The 16,897-nt window shown below is 44.8% G+C and overlaps 1 protein-coding gene across 1 annotated transcript in view; it reads right to left on the bottom strand.

Annotated features, from left to right (window-relative positions):
- LOC309550338 (vomeronasal type-2 receptor 26-like) overlaps nucleotides 1-9,116 on the bottom strand; it is a gene marked incomplete at both ends in the record, with an annotated part of 42,565 nt that extends 33,449 nt beyond the window's left edge. Inside the window, one exon of the mRNA XM_082250735.1 lies at nucleotides 8,376-9,116. Within this exon, the coding sequence (XP_082106861.1) occupies nucleotides 8,376-9,116 (741 nt within the window). The remainder of the gene's footprint in view (nucleotides 1-8,375) is intronic.
- Nucleotides 9,117-16,897: the final 7,781 nt, after the last annotated feature.

The following is a 16,897-nucleotide window of genomic DNA, read 5'->3' as shown; positions in this document are numbered from 1 at the left end:
CACACCTGTGTGACTTTGGACCACAAAGTTGCATGACAAGTCACACCCCATGTTGTTTCCAAAAGAGAACCATTCATATCTGCATGAGCGTACGCAGAACTTTTTCCATGGGGGGGCATCATTTTAAGTTCAGCCATGCTCCGCCCCTTTTCAAAAATGTCATGAAGGGGAGGGGCTTAGTCATTATCACATAAAGTGCAGGCATTCAAAGGTTTGAGAAACCTGATGCAAAAGCAAAGCTGACCCGGAGGCGCATGCACAGCAGCTCCCAAGATGGCCGCTTAAGCCAGAAGCTCCGCGCCATCCCGGCTCACTCTCCCGCCCCGGGCAGCTAAACGGCCAAACACCACCTTCAGACCCACTGCCGGTCACGCTACATAGCGGTAGCAACCATCCTAGGACCGCAGACGGTCGTCCCGGATCGCTCACCAGCCCCGAGCAGCCTCACGGCCACGAACGGCCTCCGGACCCGCCGCCGGTCACGCTACACATCGGCGGCACCCGCCCTGTGACCGCGAGCCAGTCATCCCAGATCACTCATCGGCCCTGAGCAGTTGAACAGCCACGAACGGCCTCCGGACCCTCCGCCGGTCACGCTACACATAAGAGGCACCCGTCCTATGACCTCGAGCCGGTCATACCGGATCACCATTGCGCCCTGCACAGCTGAACGGCCACATACTGCCTCCAGACCCGCCGCCGGTCACGCTACATCACTGGGGCACTCGTCCTATGACCGCAAACCGGGTCAGAAGGGACCTACTGACTCAATTTCAGGCATCTCTGGGGGAGATCGATCCTCCCAACATGGCGGACCCTGTGCCTCAGAGTGAGAACATGGAGGAGGGAGGACAGGCACAGACTCTGACAGCGCAGCAGATCGGGGGTCTTCAGGAAATGACCCCGGGGAACACAGTGAGTAACCCCCTTCTGCTGACACCCTCCCCAGCCTCCACAGAATCCCTTCTAAGCAGAACTTTGGGGGCCTTCTCCCCTGCCTATGCTTCTCCTCACATCACCTCAGGAATGCATGCCGTGGAGGGTGCAGGCAGACAGGAATCACTATTATATAATGACCTGCTCATCAAAATGTCATCCCTATTAGACAGGGGCTTGAACCAAATAGCAGACAGAATTACAGCTGACATGAAAATGGACTTTCAAAATTTGGGACACAGAATGGAAGCAATAGAGGGCAAACTTGACTGTAGCTAAAACGAATCAGCACACAGGGCTCATACAGTCTCTACAGGAACAATTGGACTCTGCATTACTTCAAGTTGAAGATCTGGAGAACAGGTCCCGCAGGTATAACTTTCGCCTGCGGGGCCTTCCTGACTCTGTCACGGACATTCCTACTGCTATTCAGGGGTTAATTAAGGACCTCATTCCAGACATTCCTGCGCACAAATTGGAGCTGGACAGGGCCCATAGAGCAGTGGGGCCTCCCAGGAGAGATGGTAATCCTAAGGATGTTGTGGTTAAGCCCCACTTCTTCTCAGTAAAAGAAGAAATCATTAACAGAGCTAGAAATGCTAAGCAACTTACCTGTCAGGGTCACCCAGTTCAAATATTTACCGACCTGGCCCCGTCCACGATCCAGCGTCGGAGGACCCTAAAACCGTTATTGACCATTCTATCACAGAAAGAACTAAAATACTGGTGATCATTCCCCTTTGCACTCAAGTTTACTTACAAGAACAAGACATACTCTTTCTCAAGCTTCTCAGACGGTGAAAAACTACTTCATCACCTTCATTTGCTTCCTCAAGCATCGGACCCAATCCCCTCCACTTCGAGCTCTGGATCCGCCAAACGCCCTAATCCATCTAGCCCTATTGCTCCCCTGTGGCACAAGTCGAACTTCAAACGCTCCAAGGACAGCAAGCCTCCCTGATCATCTTTAGCTGACTCTCCTATCATTTTTTACACCTGGGGCATTCAAGCTCCCATCAATGACTTCCTCCTCATGTCCTGAGTCTGGCGAGTTGCTGTGTTAATTCTTGTTATCCGCCAATTGACTGCTCTACTTTAAATTTTGAATAACATCCCCCCCCCCCGTCCCCCCCTTTTTTTTTTTTTATATCCCCTGGATATGATTATTTCCCACAAACCCGATCGATACATACCTCATTCGCAAACGCTAGGTTACCTAGTGTGGAACGTATGGGGGTACAATGATTCCGGTCATTTTGTTTTTCAATCCTTTGTTGGAAAATGGGATGCGTTAAGCCATCTAATTTATACGGCTGTTTTTTCATTGTTGTTTTTCTTTTTTAATATATAATGTGGGCGGGAGCCCAGTCGGGGTGGCCGGATGGCGCCTCCATTGATCACGAGGGAAAATCCCGGTTCTCTCTCGTGATCTTTTCCAGCCTCCCCATTTTGGGGGGCAGGAACTGAGTACTACAACTTGCCGGGTCGCAGCAGACCTCGACCTGGCAACTGTCATCCTATTTGGATGTAGGTCTGCCTTTGCTTTATCTTTTCTGTGTTCTTTTCATCCTTTCTCTTATTACCCTTCTACAGTTGGTCTCCAGGATCGAACTTTTCAGAAATTTCTCCACACGCAAGTCCCCCTGTGCGGTCCAGTCTCCCTGCAGAATTCCTTGCCTCGGGTTCGGGTAAGTGACATGGTGTCCCAGATGCACTCACACTCTCTGCCCCATGGCTAGTTCTAAAAGTTCAGTACCATACCACAGGATTGCGACTCATAATGTGCAGGGTCTGAACTCTCCCATGAAGCGAAGGAAGGCACTACAGGACTTTCACCATAGGAGGGTGGAGGTCTTGATGCTCCAGGAAACTCACTTTCCGAAATCTTACAAACCTCGGTTTTTGCATGCTAAATTCCCCACGTTCTATTTGGCTAACGCGGATGACAAAAAACGCGGGGTGGCTATTTTGTTTGCCAAATCCTGCCAGTTTTCTCTTCACTCTGAGCTGGGGGATCCCGGGGGCAGATTCATCTTGATTAAGGGCACTATTGACGAGCAACTATATTCCTTCGTCTCATACTATGCGCCTAATCAAAATCAAACCGCTTTCTTCCGTAAAATGTTTAAAAAGCTATTGCCACACCTAGAGGGCCATATCGTGTTTGGCGGGGAATCCAACACTGCCTTTGATTACGGATTGGACAAATCTAAACCACCGGGCTCCCGAGGGATTAAACCACCAAAACATAGCTAACAAATTGCTAAACTGATAAACCAGATGGGTTTGGTAGATAGCTGGAGGGGAATGCACCCAACCGCAAAAGATTATACCCATTTTTCTCATCCTCACCAGACTTTCGCCCGCATTGATCATCTGTTAGTTTCTCAGGCATTACGCCCGTCCCTGACTTCAGCGGATATCAAGGATGTGGTCTGGTCGGACCACTCATTGGTGACCGTCAGGATGTCTCGCTCCCACGCTCCTAGGGGACCTTTCCAGTGGAGACTGAATGAATCAATTCTGAGTGACCCATGCAGGGTAACCGAGCTCGAAAGTGCGATCTCGGAATACTTTTCCCTAAACGATGAGATATCTCCCACGACACTATGGGCGGCCCATAAAACAACAATCAGAGGGAAGCTTCTCCAAATTGCGTCAAACATTAAACGAGACAGGCGAACTTATATAGACAACCTTGAAAAACAGTTTACCAACCTGAGTTCCTGTCACAAACAGAACCCAACCGCAAAGTCTGCTAGGGCTCTGGATGCAGCCAGGGCCGAACTTAATCTGGCCTTGACCAACTCGGCGGAAAAACACCTCCGCTGGCAAAGCGCCAGGTTCTATCACCTCAGGGACAAGACGGGCTCTATGCTGGCTCTTAACCTTAGACCTAGACCTAGACTCCAGGCTCTTCCTAAGATTTCTGTACAGGGAGGTCGCAGGACCCAAAACCCACAACGTATTATGGAGGAATTTTCAACTTACTTTGGAAGGCTTTACAAGTCTGATTCTTCTGTGAATGCTCTTAATATGCATGACTTTTTACGGGACTTACCCATACCTAGCGTTTCCACAAAACATAGGGATATCCTGGAAGCAAACTTCACTGTAGCAGAAATCAAAATGGTAATCAAGGACCTTAAGGTGGGCTCTTGCCCTGGCCCCGATGGCTTCCCTAACATTTACTATAAAACGTTTTCGGAGTTGCTTTCCCCCTATCTAGCGAGGTTCTTTAATACTCTCAAAGGTGGGGTTCCTATTGATAAGCAGAGTAACCTGGCATTTATCTCAGTCATTCCGAAACCGGACAAGGACCCAGGTGAGGTGGGGAATTATAGACCCATCTCGTTAATCAATAACGATCTAAAAATCCTCACTAAAACCCTGGCCAATAGATTAGCGTCTTTCATCAACCAGTATATTCATAAGGATCAAGTAGGCTTCATCCCGGGGAGGCAGGGCCCAGACCAAGTGCGCCGTGCTATCGATATAATTTCCATATTGCAAACTGGGTGGGACGGTAGCGGTCTTCAGGAAGGTATTCTTCTGTCTATAGACCTCCAAAAGGCCTTCGACTCGGTTGAATGGTCGTATTTATTCACAATTTTGGAACGTTGGGGATTTGGGGATAACTTTCTGGGAATAATCAGATCACTCTACTCTTCTCCGACAGCACAAATCAGATACCAGGGCTTCTACTCGCAGGCATTCCCGATTTCAAAAGGAACACGGCAGGGCTGTCCACTATCCCCCCTTTTATTCGCCATAGTGATAGAAACGCTGGCCCTCGCGCTCCTTACCAATCCGGACATAAAAGGGGTGTCATGCGGCCCACAGGAACATAAATGTGCATTATTTGCAGACGATGTACTTATGTTTGTAACTTCTCCTTCCACCTCCCTGCCAAATATTTGCAAGGTGTTGAACGACTTTGCGTTCTCTGGCCTCAGGGTGAACCTGGCGAAATCATCGGTTTTGAATGTCTCAGTCAATGATGTGGAGGCTCAAAGATTAAAATCTTCACTTGCATTCCCCTGGAATGACAAGCAACTTAAATATTTGGGGATTACCCTGACGACCAAGTTGGAGGATCTCCACAAAGCGAATTACACGAACATCTACCAATCCTTGGGTAAAGAAATGCAGGGTTGGTCACTTCATCATTTGTCATGGTTGGGTAGAATCAATGCCATAAAGATGAATCTGCTTCCCAGGATTCTTTACCTGTTCAGAGCCTTGCCGATCCCCCTTCTTAAGGCCCCGCTACGATATTTTCAAAATTCAGTCATTAAATTTATCTGGGGTAGCAAGGGATACAGATTGTCTCGCAAGATTCTGTACAGTCCGAGGAAACAAGGAGGGCTAGGAGTTCCCAATCTCTGGCTTTATTATCAAGCAGCCAGACTGGCTCAACTATCTGTGGTATATTCCCACTATGAAAAGCCGGATTGGGTTCAAATAGAAAGACAGGCAGTACCCTCTTACACACTGGATTTTCTTCTTTGGTGTTCCCCTAAAAATAGGCCTCCCGTTCTGTCCCCGGTTCTGTCGTCCTCCTTCGCTTTATGGGACAAACTAAGGCATTTGCCCTCCCTTACCTCTAGAATATGCCCATTATCACATCTATTTCACAATCCGACCTTTACCCCAGGGATTGACATAAAGGCGTTCCAATGGTGGCTAGACAAGGGCCTCTATCGTATCGGACATTTTTTTACACAAAACGGACCCTTCACCCTTGCACATTGTACAAACAAGCTTAAAATGCCAAAATCTGAAACATATCGTTTCTATCAAATCTCCCATTTCCTTTCATCAATTTCAGCAAAGGAGACTCCCCCCCTGTCCTTCACGGAATACAAGGTATGGTGCTGTAACTCCAAGGAGCAGAGAGGGGGCATCTCTCTGATATACCTGTCACTTGCTTCCATACGGGACAAATTGACTTATATGAAGGCTTGGGAATCGGAGTTGGCGGAATCTTGGGATGTGGAGGAATGGGGCAGAGCATGTTTCCGATCTTTTCAAGGGATAGGTAGCGTGTCTTTAATGGAAGCTGGCTTAAAAGTCCTAACTCGTTGGTACTTGGTGCCAACGAGGCTGCACAGAATGTATCCCTCCTCCTCACCCCTTTGTTTCAGGGGATGTCAGCTCTGGGGATCCATGATCCATGTTTGGTGGGAATGTCCACGTATAAGAGGCACCTGGGATCGGATCTTTCATATGATCTACAAGGTCACTAACCATAGAATTCCTAAATCGCCCCAAATAGCCTTACTTAATAAACAAATTCCTGGGGTGCCAAAACACACTCAAAGGTTGATCCTGTACATTTTACTCGGTACTAAGCTCTCTATTGCGGGAGCTTGGAAAAAATCGACTGTCTCCATCCGGAAGATTCGTAATAAGATCACATGGGTTATGGCCCAGGAAAAAATGGTAAGTGTGCTTACGAACACTGTGGCGAAATTTGAAAGAATCTGGGAACCTTGGGCCACATATGTGGGAATCTCTCTGGTTCCCGGCGTGAACCCGAATTAAATACTAATCGTTTGCGGCCCTGGAGACCGACTGTCCTTTAGCGTTCCTGCAGCTTTTCTTCTCCCCCTCTTTACCCTCTTTTATTTCCACCCTGTCTTCTTTCTATGACTACATTAGGCCAGCAGGCCCTTTTACTTGACTTCATTGAGTTATTTATCACTTTCTATTATGAACCATACAATGAGGGGTTATGATTTTGTTAATAGTATAGTCCCTCACGGTATATGCTAAATATATGGGGAAGATGGGTCTGAAGTTCCTCACTCCCCGGGTTATCTAATCTTTATTCTTTTAGGGCAGTTCCTGACTTCCCTGCTACCTAGATATTGTTGTTACCACTAGGGCTCTGAGGGTCAGGACCAGGATGTTATCTATGCCAATGAGGCTGTTTATACTAGGTTAAGAACTTCGCTACAGTATTCATGTTTAGTAAGGGTTGTGGCGCATATCGCCCCTCTATCCTACGGTAAGCTCTAGTTATGCCAATGGGCTGAATATGCTTCACAGCTGATTTATACCAGTCTCCTACTGTGGTATCACCCTTCATGCTACTGTTTTGCACTTCTGATGCAGTATCTCCTTTACCTAATAAAAATTCATTGAAGGTAGATTGCCATTCCCCCCGGGATGCAGTTTTTGTTCCCACTGGGGTGTCCCGGGAGGGATGGGGGAGTTTCGGATATCTTGTCTGTCGTTACCACCTTGATGTGCCTTCGACACGGATCTGCTTGACTGGTTTACTATGTATATGGATGCCTCTCATTGTTCTTTTTTCTATATGGAATGTTACATTAATACTGCACTGCTGTTATTGTTTGTAATCTTTTCTTTAACCTTGTTAAAAAATTCAATAAAAACCATTGAAGAAAAAAAAAAAAAAAGCAAAGCTGACCCTCTCCGTTTTGGGTTCGTGCAGGCGGCGCATGCATGCACGTGACGTCAGTACGTCACATGCCATGCCTCTGTGCACAGAGCCACAAATCTCCTCAATTTCCTTGCCCTTGGCTCCCCCTCTCCTGGAATAATAGCACCGGGGCCTGGGGCTGAGGACAGTGATCCGCGCAGCTGCTGATGTCAGTTACCCCGCAAGCTGCGACTCGTGAGTATTTATTTTTAAAGGGGAAAAATAAGCCACTTTTTACCAGTTTTCAGAGCGCTGATCGCTGCTCACGTGACCCGCCGCCTCTCTCCTCCTGTCGTCCTCTCCTTCTCCCCTCCTGACTGACATCAGTGGAGAATCCTCGGCCCCGCCTGCTGCAGGCAGCTGTCAGACAGGAAGAGGAGAGCTGGCGGGTCACGTGAGCGGCGATCAGCACTCTGAAAACTGGCAAAGAACGGCTTATTTTTTAAAAACCTATACACAGCCACAGGGGCACAGGCACAGAGGATTATTAAACAGACCAGACAGGATAGTATAAAGTGGCTTAATAGCCACTTTAAAGGGGAAGTTAAGATTCCAGGGGTCAGCAATTCCCCCCCCCCCTTGCCCTCCCCATGCAGATGCCCATGCATATCTGTGTAATCTAAAGTCACAGTGAATTGAAAGTAGTTCCTGCACTACTTTGGTCAGACTTTCATGCAACCTGATTGTCAAAGACTTCAATGTAAGCCCTCAAAAGTTGCATTAAAGTCACACCTGCATGTTACACATGTGACTTGTATGCCAATTTGTAGAGCACAAGCAATCACATTGATCAAAGCCAAAGTTGCACCCATCCAAAGTCTCATCAAAAACGCGTCAAAGTCGCACTGTAAAGTCACTACGGAAATCACATGATTTTGAAGTCGCACAAGCGTGAATTTACTCCAAGAAGGATCTCACTTCATTCACATAATTCTTATATAATATAGGACAGAATCATAGTAATATAAACACTTATTATCCAACTTACTATGTGCTGGAATCTATTTTGTTTAGAATTATTTTTCATCATGTACATTTCATGTAGAGCACTGGCCAGAAAATATACAGCCGCGTATGCATTGGAAGGTATAGATGTATAAGCATAGAATAGGTATGACCAATCTGTTAAATTAGGACAAGGTTTTAAAGGATCTGTAAAGAATATTTTAAAATCATCATTTTTGTATAGATTTGGGGAAAGGCACCTAAAATAGATAATCCAAATGTCTTCCAGTATTGGGTCATATAAGCATTTAGGAAACATGCGATAATTATAAATATTGTAGTCTATGTTGAATATTGGTGGCCATAAAAATATGAAGCTGCAGTTGATTGTTTTAAAGTCACTCTTATACACAGTACTTAGTTTACTCCATGATGGTGGGAAAAAAAATGTGAGATTTCCTATAACAGAGGGTATACGAGAAGCAAGCTTATCAAATTGGTTTGTGTAAGGCCCACACACTATGACAACTTTAGCTGTTGATTTACTAATAGTCCTTATTTTCTGAATATCATTTTCAATATTCATGATGAGTGGAATGATATAATCTGTGCAGATCCCAAGTTGGCTCAGCATCTTACTCAGTTCTTGGGACTCCTTAACACCACTGCCATCCTCTGATGATAATATTCCAACCCAATTCCACCCAAAATGCTGCAATAACTTAAAAATAGCTGCATAACGGACCCGGTCGTCTGGTGTCATACGGAATAATGTTGGATACATTCTTCCATCACTCAGAGGAGTGTCAGTGACTCGATAACTGATCTGGATAAGATATTTAGAAATATTTTAATGAGATGTTATTATTCAAACAACGGAAATATGAGAAATGTAATATATAAATGGCACACAATGATCTCTTGTCATATTTTTTTTTTTGTTCTAACAAAAAGAGGTACTTGTCAGAATTTATATGATAGAGATCTAAGCATATGACAGCACACAATGCCTACTTACCTTCTCCAGCCTCACATCCAGCCCTTAAAGTGGTTGTAAACCCCATTCATGAAATTTGACCTAGGTACATATATCTGTAGTGTTAACTTATCTCTCTCCAAAGCTCTAAGTGCTGTGTCTTTCTGCTGCTCTGGTCCTCTGTTATCAGCAGAGTCACTTCTGACACGTTCTCCGACACACGAGATAACAGCAGCTGAAAATTTGTGTCGAGGAGGGAGCTCACAGGTATATTAGCAGGGAGCTTGTCTATTAGGAGTACAGCTCTGCCTAGGTGGAGTGGGGGGGGGGTGTCCCTTTCCTCTCCAATTAGCTCTCACACAGTGTTAGCCCAGACTCCACACCCATTTGTAGAGCTTGTCTATCAGGAGTAAAGCTCTGCCTATTTGGAGTGGGGGGTGTTTCCCTTTCCTCCATTCAGCTCTCACACAGTGTTAGCCCAGACTCCACACCCATTTGTAGAGCTTGTCTATTAGGAGTACAGCTCTGCCTATGTGGAGTGGGGGGTGTGTCCCTTTCCTCCAATCAGCTCTCACACAGAGCTCTGTGTGAGCTCTGTTAGCCCAGACGCCACACCCACCCCTATGTACTACTGAAACAGGAAGAAAGATTTGTAACACAATCTCTACTTTCCAAACTGGGTAGAAAGGGAAAGACAGAAGATATACATGTAAAAAAACAAGAAAATTCTGCACTAAACGTGTAAGATTTTCATAATGTGATATACAAAAATGTGAATAAGTAAGCAGCTCACACAGACCTATAGAAAAAAAGTTCAAATAAATGTATAAAGTAAACGTGTAGTGCTTAAAATAATGTGTCAAAAGTGAATCTTAAATCAAATGAAAACATGATTCAAAATAGAAAATATGAAATATGTGAAAAAGTCCATAAAAGTCCATATACAAGAAAAAATGCATCAAAAAAGACTTGTATTTGATGGAGAACCACAAGTCCCAGCATGCAGATGAAAGTGTTAATCCCTCCACGACAGATGAGAAGAAAAAAGGAAGCGATTGGCTGCTTACCAGTGGCTGTTGGCCACCCAAATTAATGGAGAAGCCAAATTGCGCTTATGAAAAGTTGTAGACCACCGGGTACAGATCATCAGACACGGTTATTCGGGTCAACTCGCAGGAGGGCACATAGGAACCACATGTGTGAAGGAGTAACAATAGCACATAGCGTAATATTGTTTAAATATATTGTATTTATTAAAAGAAGGTAGTGCACTTATCTTAAAACGAAAACAATCAGGCATATGAAATATCTCCAAACATCCATAGATCCGCAGAGATGTTTGGAGATATTTCATATGCCTGATTGTTTTCGTTTTAATGTAAGTGCACTACCTTCTTTTAATAAATAATACTACAGAGACTGTGGTATTGTCAGGATTGACGTGGCAGAGCCTGATGTGTAGAGGGGAGTCTTAACTGATAGAGAGCCCAGAACGCCACGCAGGATCCAGGAGCGGGAAATGCTGACAGGACACCTTGGCGGGAGACGCAGGTTTACCTGAGGTGTGGAGTCTAAACGCTTGCCGGTGTTCACCAGAGCTCCTGAGGGTGGAGATGGATTTCGCTGTTTGCTAGCACCAGGTCGCGGTCCTCAGGGTCACCCAGCCAGGCGAAGAGCACGTCCAGGTCCAATAGCGGATTACAGGACAGGGTGAGGCAGAAGCGTAGTCAAGACGTGTCGAGATCAGGGCGGGCAGCAGGCGAGCAAGGTCAAGGGTAAGCTGGGTAAGATTATCAGGAGACAACAGGTGTGGATACAGAATATACAGGAACAGCTGAAGATCAAACAGCAAAGGCCTAGTGTAGTTGCTGCACTTAAATAGGCCATTTGACGCCAATGGTTATTATGTGCGCATGCACACAAGCGTTCGCGAACATGAGAGAGCTTAAGTGAGGGCGCTTCTGGTGCACGGCAGAAAGGTCACCAGTGAGTCTGTGCCTGCGTACAGCAGTACATTCCTGACAGGTATGAAGTGGAGGGAAGAGCTGCAGGGGGATGTTAAGTGGGGGGCAGTGCTGCAGGGGTCTGTGATGTAAAGTGGGGGGAGAGCTGTGGGGGGAGCTGTTTTGTGATGTGGAGGGCAGAGTTGCGGGGTCTGTGATGTAAAGTTGGGGCAGAGCTGTGGGGGGACTGTAATGTGAAGGACACCACTGGGGGGGAAGCAGAGCTGTGAAAGGGGGCAGAGGACATAGCTGTGGCATGGTGATGTGAAGGGGCAGAGGACACTATTGTAGGGGGGGGGGGGGTGATGTGAAGAGGGCAGAGGACATCACTGTGGGGAGTGTTGTGAAGGGGGCAGGGGTGTTGGACAGGAGGTGCAAGAGAAGCCCTCTCTACAGCTTGGTCTCCACCAGGTACGTGATAGTACCACTCAGCCAGATGTCGGAGACCGAGAGAGAGGGCTGCACCTCTAGAGACATTATGCCAGCAACTTGCCTCGCTTACCCAAGCAGTCAAATCCCTGCAAGAGGGCTACTTCCAGTTAGAGGGTCGCATCCAATCCATGGCCTCCACCCCAGCAACCCTTGCACCTGGGCCCTCCTTGCCCGAACGGGCCTGACACAGATGTATAGGGAACACAAGGGCCTTGTCATGTATTGTTTTCTGTGAGATATGTTCTATTGTTAACCACTTTACCACTAGAGGATTTTGCTGTCTTACGTCTGGGCCACTTTTTGCGATTCGGCGCTGTGCAACTTTAACTGACAATTGCACGGTCGTGCGACGCCATACCCAAACGAAATTTACGTCCTTTTTTTCCCACAAGCAGAGCTTTCTTTTGGTGGTATTTGATCACCTGTGCGATTTTTACTTTTTGCACTATAAACAAAAAAAGAGCGTACATTTTGAAAAAACAACAATATTTTTCACATTTTTTTATATGAAATTCCCCCCAAAAAAATGTAAAAATCAAAATTCTTTTAAATTTTTGGCCAATTTGTTTTCTGCTACCTATGTTTGGTAAGAAAATTCACAATAAGCGTATTTTGATTGCGCAAAAGTTATTGCGTTTACTAACAAAGGGAAAGATTTCTGTCATTTTTGGTGTTTTTTTTTTAACGCGTAATGGCGTCGATCTGCAATTTTTTTTGCGGGACTGCGACATTGCGGCGGACAGATCGGACCCTTGACTGACATTTTTGACACTTTTGGGGGTACCAGTGACATTACTGCAGTAATCAGTGCTATATATATGCACTGTTACTGTAAAAATGACACTGGCAGGGAAGGGGTTAATTTTATTGGAGAGGGAGGGGTTAATGTATGCCTGGTGCTTACTGACGTGTGTGGGGGGAGGTGACTGTGTGACACAAGGACAGATCCAGGGTTCAGCTATGCTGAACCCTGCAATCTGACCCTGCCTGTCACTTGGGAGATCCGCCCGCTTGTGTTTACACAAGCAGGCGGATCTCCACACTAGATCCCCGACGATCGGGGAAGAGCAGCGGCGATCGCTGCTGCTCCTCCCCTGGCCCGACTCCCGCTGTGACTGAATACAGCGCGAGCGAGCCTCCGGCGGCGCGCGCGCGCCGCCGAGAAAGGGAAGTGTCTGACGACGTAGTACTACGTCGTCAGACGATAACGAGCCACTTTGCCGCAGTAGTACTACGCTACTCAGACGGCAAGTGGTTAAATTGACCCATAAATTGTAACAAGTTTAAAGCAGTTTTTGTCACTCAAAACTTCCCTTAAATATGAGCGAAACTTGAAATAAATTAGATGTTTCTACGCTAAGCTTGAGTGCTATGTGTCGTTACGTCTCCTGGCCAGAGGAGAGAGAATTCACTATACAGGGAGAGTTGGGACTGAAGGGCCGTATATCATCTTGTAAATTGCCTCCTGACGAGATTTGAGCAAACAGTTTGGTGTCAAGAAGTTGGGATCTGCCGTAACACAGTATTGGGTGATTAATTTTATTTTTTATTTATTATCACCCTATACTGTCAGAGCAGATTAACGGTACCCAGTTAACCGCTATTTTTTAGCGCCTCCCAGGAATCTGATATTCCTAAAGAAAATAGGGGTCTGATACCCCAGGGTCTGAAGCCCCAAAGATAAGAGGGGGTCTGATACCCCAGGGTCTGAAACCCGGTTACAAAGCAGTACTGTGTGTGATCGTGAATTCTCCCTCTAAACCTTGTATATTTGCTGTATAGACATTTAAGTGTATTTTTAGTCGTTATATAAGATTGCATGCCATTGTATAGATGTATGTGGAGATTGTATGTGATATTAAGATGAGCTTGAAGGTATAAACTTGCCCACCAAGGATAAGTTAACAGCAAACCATAAATTGGGTGTATATAAATCTGATTATAAAGACGCAGGAAACCACATAAATTGGAAAACTAGGTTTTTCAATAAAGTCTAAATACTGACCTCACCATCCCTATATATATATAAACCTTCAAACTCAGCTAAATCTCACTTTGTATTCTGAGCTTAAGATAATGGGAAAATCTCAAGGTAAGGAGAATCCAAAGGAAAAAAAATGAAATTTACGTTTAGGAAAATTGTATGAAAATTGTATCGTGTATGGGCAACCTTAGTTGTGTAGAGGTGTGTGAGATCCATGGATCGTTATGTTGTGTTAGTTTTAATAATGTTCCTAAAAGTGCTGTATCAGCAAAGCATTTCATAACACTGAATGAATACTGGTTGCATAGTGATGTGATTTTGCCACGAGTACAACTAAAAAGGTAACAAATCCGTGCTATGCTGGTCATGGCAGCTTTTTAGAAACAAGAAAATATATTTGGTGTGTAAAGTGTGACCTTAAGGACTAAAATTGTATTTCTATCCTTAAAATCGTGAGCAATTTTGAAACGTTATCATTGAGGTTTTTTTGTCACTAACTTTTTATCACTGGCTTTTTAAAAAAAAAAAAAAAAAATGTGGTGCCTTTTTTTAGCACAAAAAAACCCCTCCCCCTTCTCCCATCCGTGACACAGGTAATTGCAAAGGCTAGGGAGTGAAAACAGATGTATTGTCATACAAGTTGACTGAGCTGAGTAAACTTGAAGAGGAAAGTACAAAAGAATCTGTTAATTGTATATGCAAATGTATATTAACTATCAGTTTTGCTTTTGTAGAAAAAAAAAAACAGTTTTGAAGGATGTTCCAAATGGGTGAAAAGAATGGTGATGTATAAGTTCTTGTAGCCAAATGGGAAATTACTAATGTTTATTTTTGAGCTGCTCATTTTTTAACCATGGTGAACAATAATAATTTTTTCTTTAAATTTATGGTATACCATAACATAACAAAAAAATATAGAAATCCACGTGGTAATAATTAATTTGACGTCAACAATTTTTGGTATTAGAGAAGTGCACTGTTAGGAAGGAAAATGTTTGACATGCTTACTGTATGCTAAATTCCTCTAACCGTTGATTTATTTTTAGGAGGAAAAGTAAAATGTTTTGTTACTAAATCTTTCTTGATGCTTATTTCTCAGATAAATTTAATTTGAGACGTTCAGAACGAAGGACGATCACAGCCTTCAGCGACAACTCAACCTTATGGGAGTATTGTTTACAAATTGTTTTTTTTTCTGATTGATTAGACTGTTTTTATGGGTGTTAGAAAGTTCTTATTTATTGGGTGTCAGATATTTGATGTGTTCTAATTTGACATATATGAGCTCTGGCATTAATGAGGTGCTATAAAGTTTTCTTTTATGAGATTGTGGAAAAAAAAAAAATAGGATGGAATTAGATAACTTGTTGATAGTGTGCTAAGAATTATAATGAATTTATGCCAGCGTTACTACTTTGATATTGTTAAAGATTTAAACTTTAAGACAAGGTAACCTCCTGTGATGAATTCAATTCGTTGCATGGCCAGCCAAGCCATCTCTTTTCATTCTAAGGTGACTCATTGCCCCAGGCTTTGCATATAAATGGTCCTTGAAGTCAGACCCTGTGTCTCCAAGGCTATTTGGTTTCAATTTCCTGCTCGGTGTCACTAAGCAAACTGTGCAATCTCTTATAAATTTATGTTTGCATGGGTACTCACTTTCTGGCTGTTTTGTGTGTCTCTATGTGTCCATGTACACAAGACAGCTTGAATTTTACTCCCTGCTGTCCAGTGATCACAGCATCTTAGCCATGCAAGGGATTCTCAGTTGTCTATTGGCCTTTAGTTCTAGGTAGCTGCCTGCTTGAGTGAGTAAGAGGACTGCAAGTAAACCCATCTCCACCTTTGGAGAATACAAGGCAGTTCAACCCCTCCAAGGGCCCTCACCATTGTTGCATGTGTGGACAAGCTGTGTCCTCCCAAGATAGTGCCATTAGGTATCCTTCCTGTCTTAGGGTTACCTGCCTTCCTGTAGGCCCTAAACCCCAGTGCTGCGAGTGGTTCTTACTAGCATTTATTTTGCTACCTGCCTGTAAGACCAGAAGCCCAGTGCCGCAACATACTCCTGCCATTCTTGTAAAACGTGTATTCTTGTCTCTGTACTTACCTGCTATTCTTGCTGAAGTCAGAATGACTCCAGATCCAAGTACCAAGCTATCTCTCTTTGAAATTTTGATGGGGAGACCCTTTCCCAACCCCATGAATCCATTAATTCTCATATCTAGAGATTTTGCAAGAGGAATATGTGGCAGAATTAATTGAAAAATTAAACAGTGATTATGGTGATATTTCGCTCTCGTTTAGTTTGCCAACAGGTGCACCAACCCACCCATTCAAGCCTGGAGACAGAGTCCTGGTGAAGGCCCCCCATAAGCTGACATCGCTAGACCCACCCTATGGAACTCCTGCGACAGTTCAAGCAGTGACCAGAACAGCGGTATTGACAGACGACTCCCTGGTTTGGATCCACGCATCGCGACTGAAGGAAGCCCCACCTCTGGACCCCACGACTGCGGACTGGAGATTGTGACGAGCACCAGACAAATTCCAGTTGGATACAGACAGACGGAAGCCCCACCCCTGGACCCCACGACTGCGGACCGGAGATTGTGACGAGCACCAGATGAATTCCAGTTGGATCCAGACAGACGCATTAGTACAATGCCAACGGACACCCCTACTCCTGGAAGACTTCCTATTCGTACAGCAGTGGTACTTTTTGTAGCAAGCTCAACACTAGTAGCCACTGTCTGGTTACTTGCAACTTGTACTCACCACCCAGAGAACCTCTCCTCATTTTGCCCTTGCTCACCCCAGGAAAAGAGAGAGACACGAGACATTCATGTCTCCACTTTACAGTCGAAGTCAAGCCTATTGGACACAAAGGACATTGTTTAATGTTGTAGCCGCCAGGGATTTAGTCTGACTGCTCTGATGATACGAGGGTCGAAAGGGAATTTTTTCCTCCCATTGAACGTGGGGGTTTATCTTTGCCCTTTCCTGGCAAAGGCTTTAGGATTTGTAGTGACTTTTTTGCCATAAATATGGAGTTTTAGATTTTTTAGGCCATAGATTCTTGCAAGCTATGGCCCTCCCCATTGAACATGTCTGTTTTTGATTTGATAGAATTCTAAGAAGTTATATCCCTATGTGCACACAACCAAGTCACC

Source organism: Pelophylax lessonae, assembly GCF_965119305.1.
Source record: "Pelophylax lessonae genome assembly, chromosome: 1".
Lineage (NCBI taxonomy): Eukaryota > Metazoa > Chordata > Amphibia > Anura > Ranidae > Pelophylax > Pelophylax lessonae.
The sequence above is the reverse complement of the archived record's forward strand: the minus strand, read 5'-3'. Positions and strand labels throughout refer to the sequence as shown.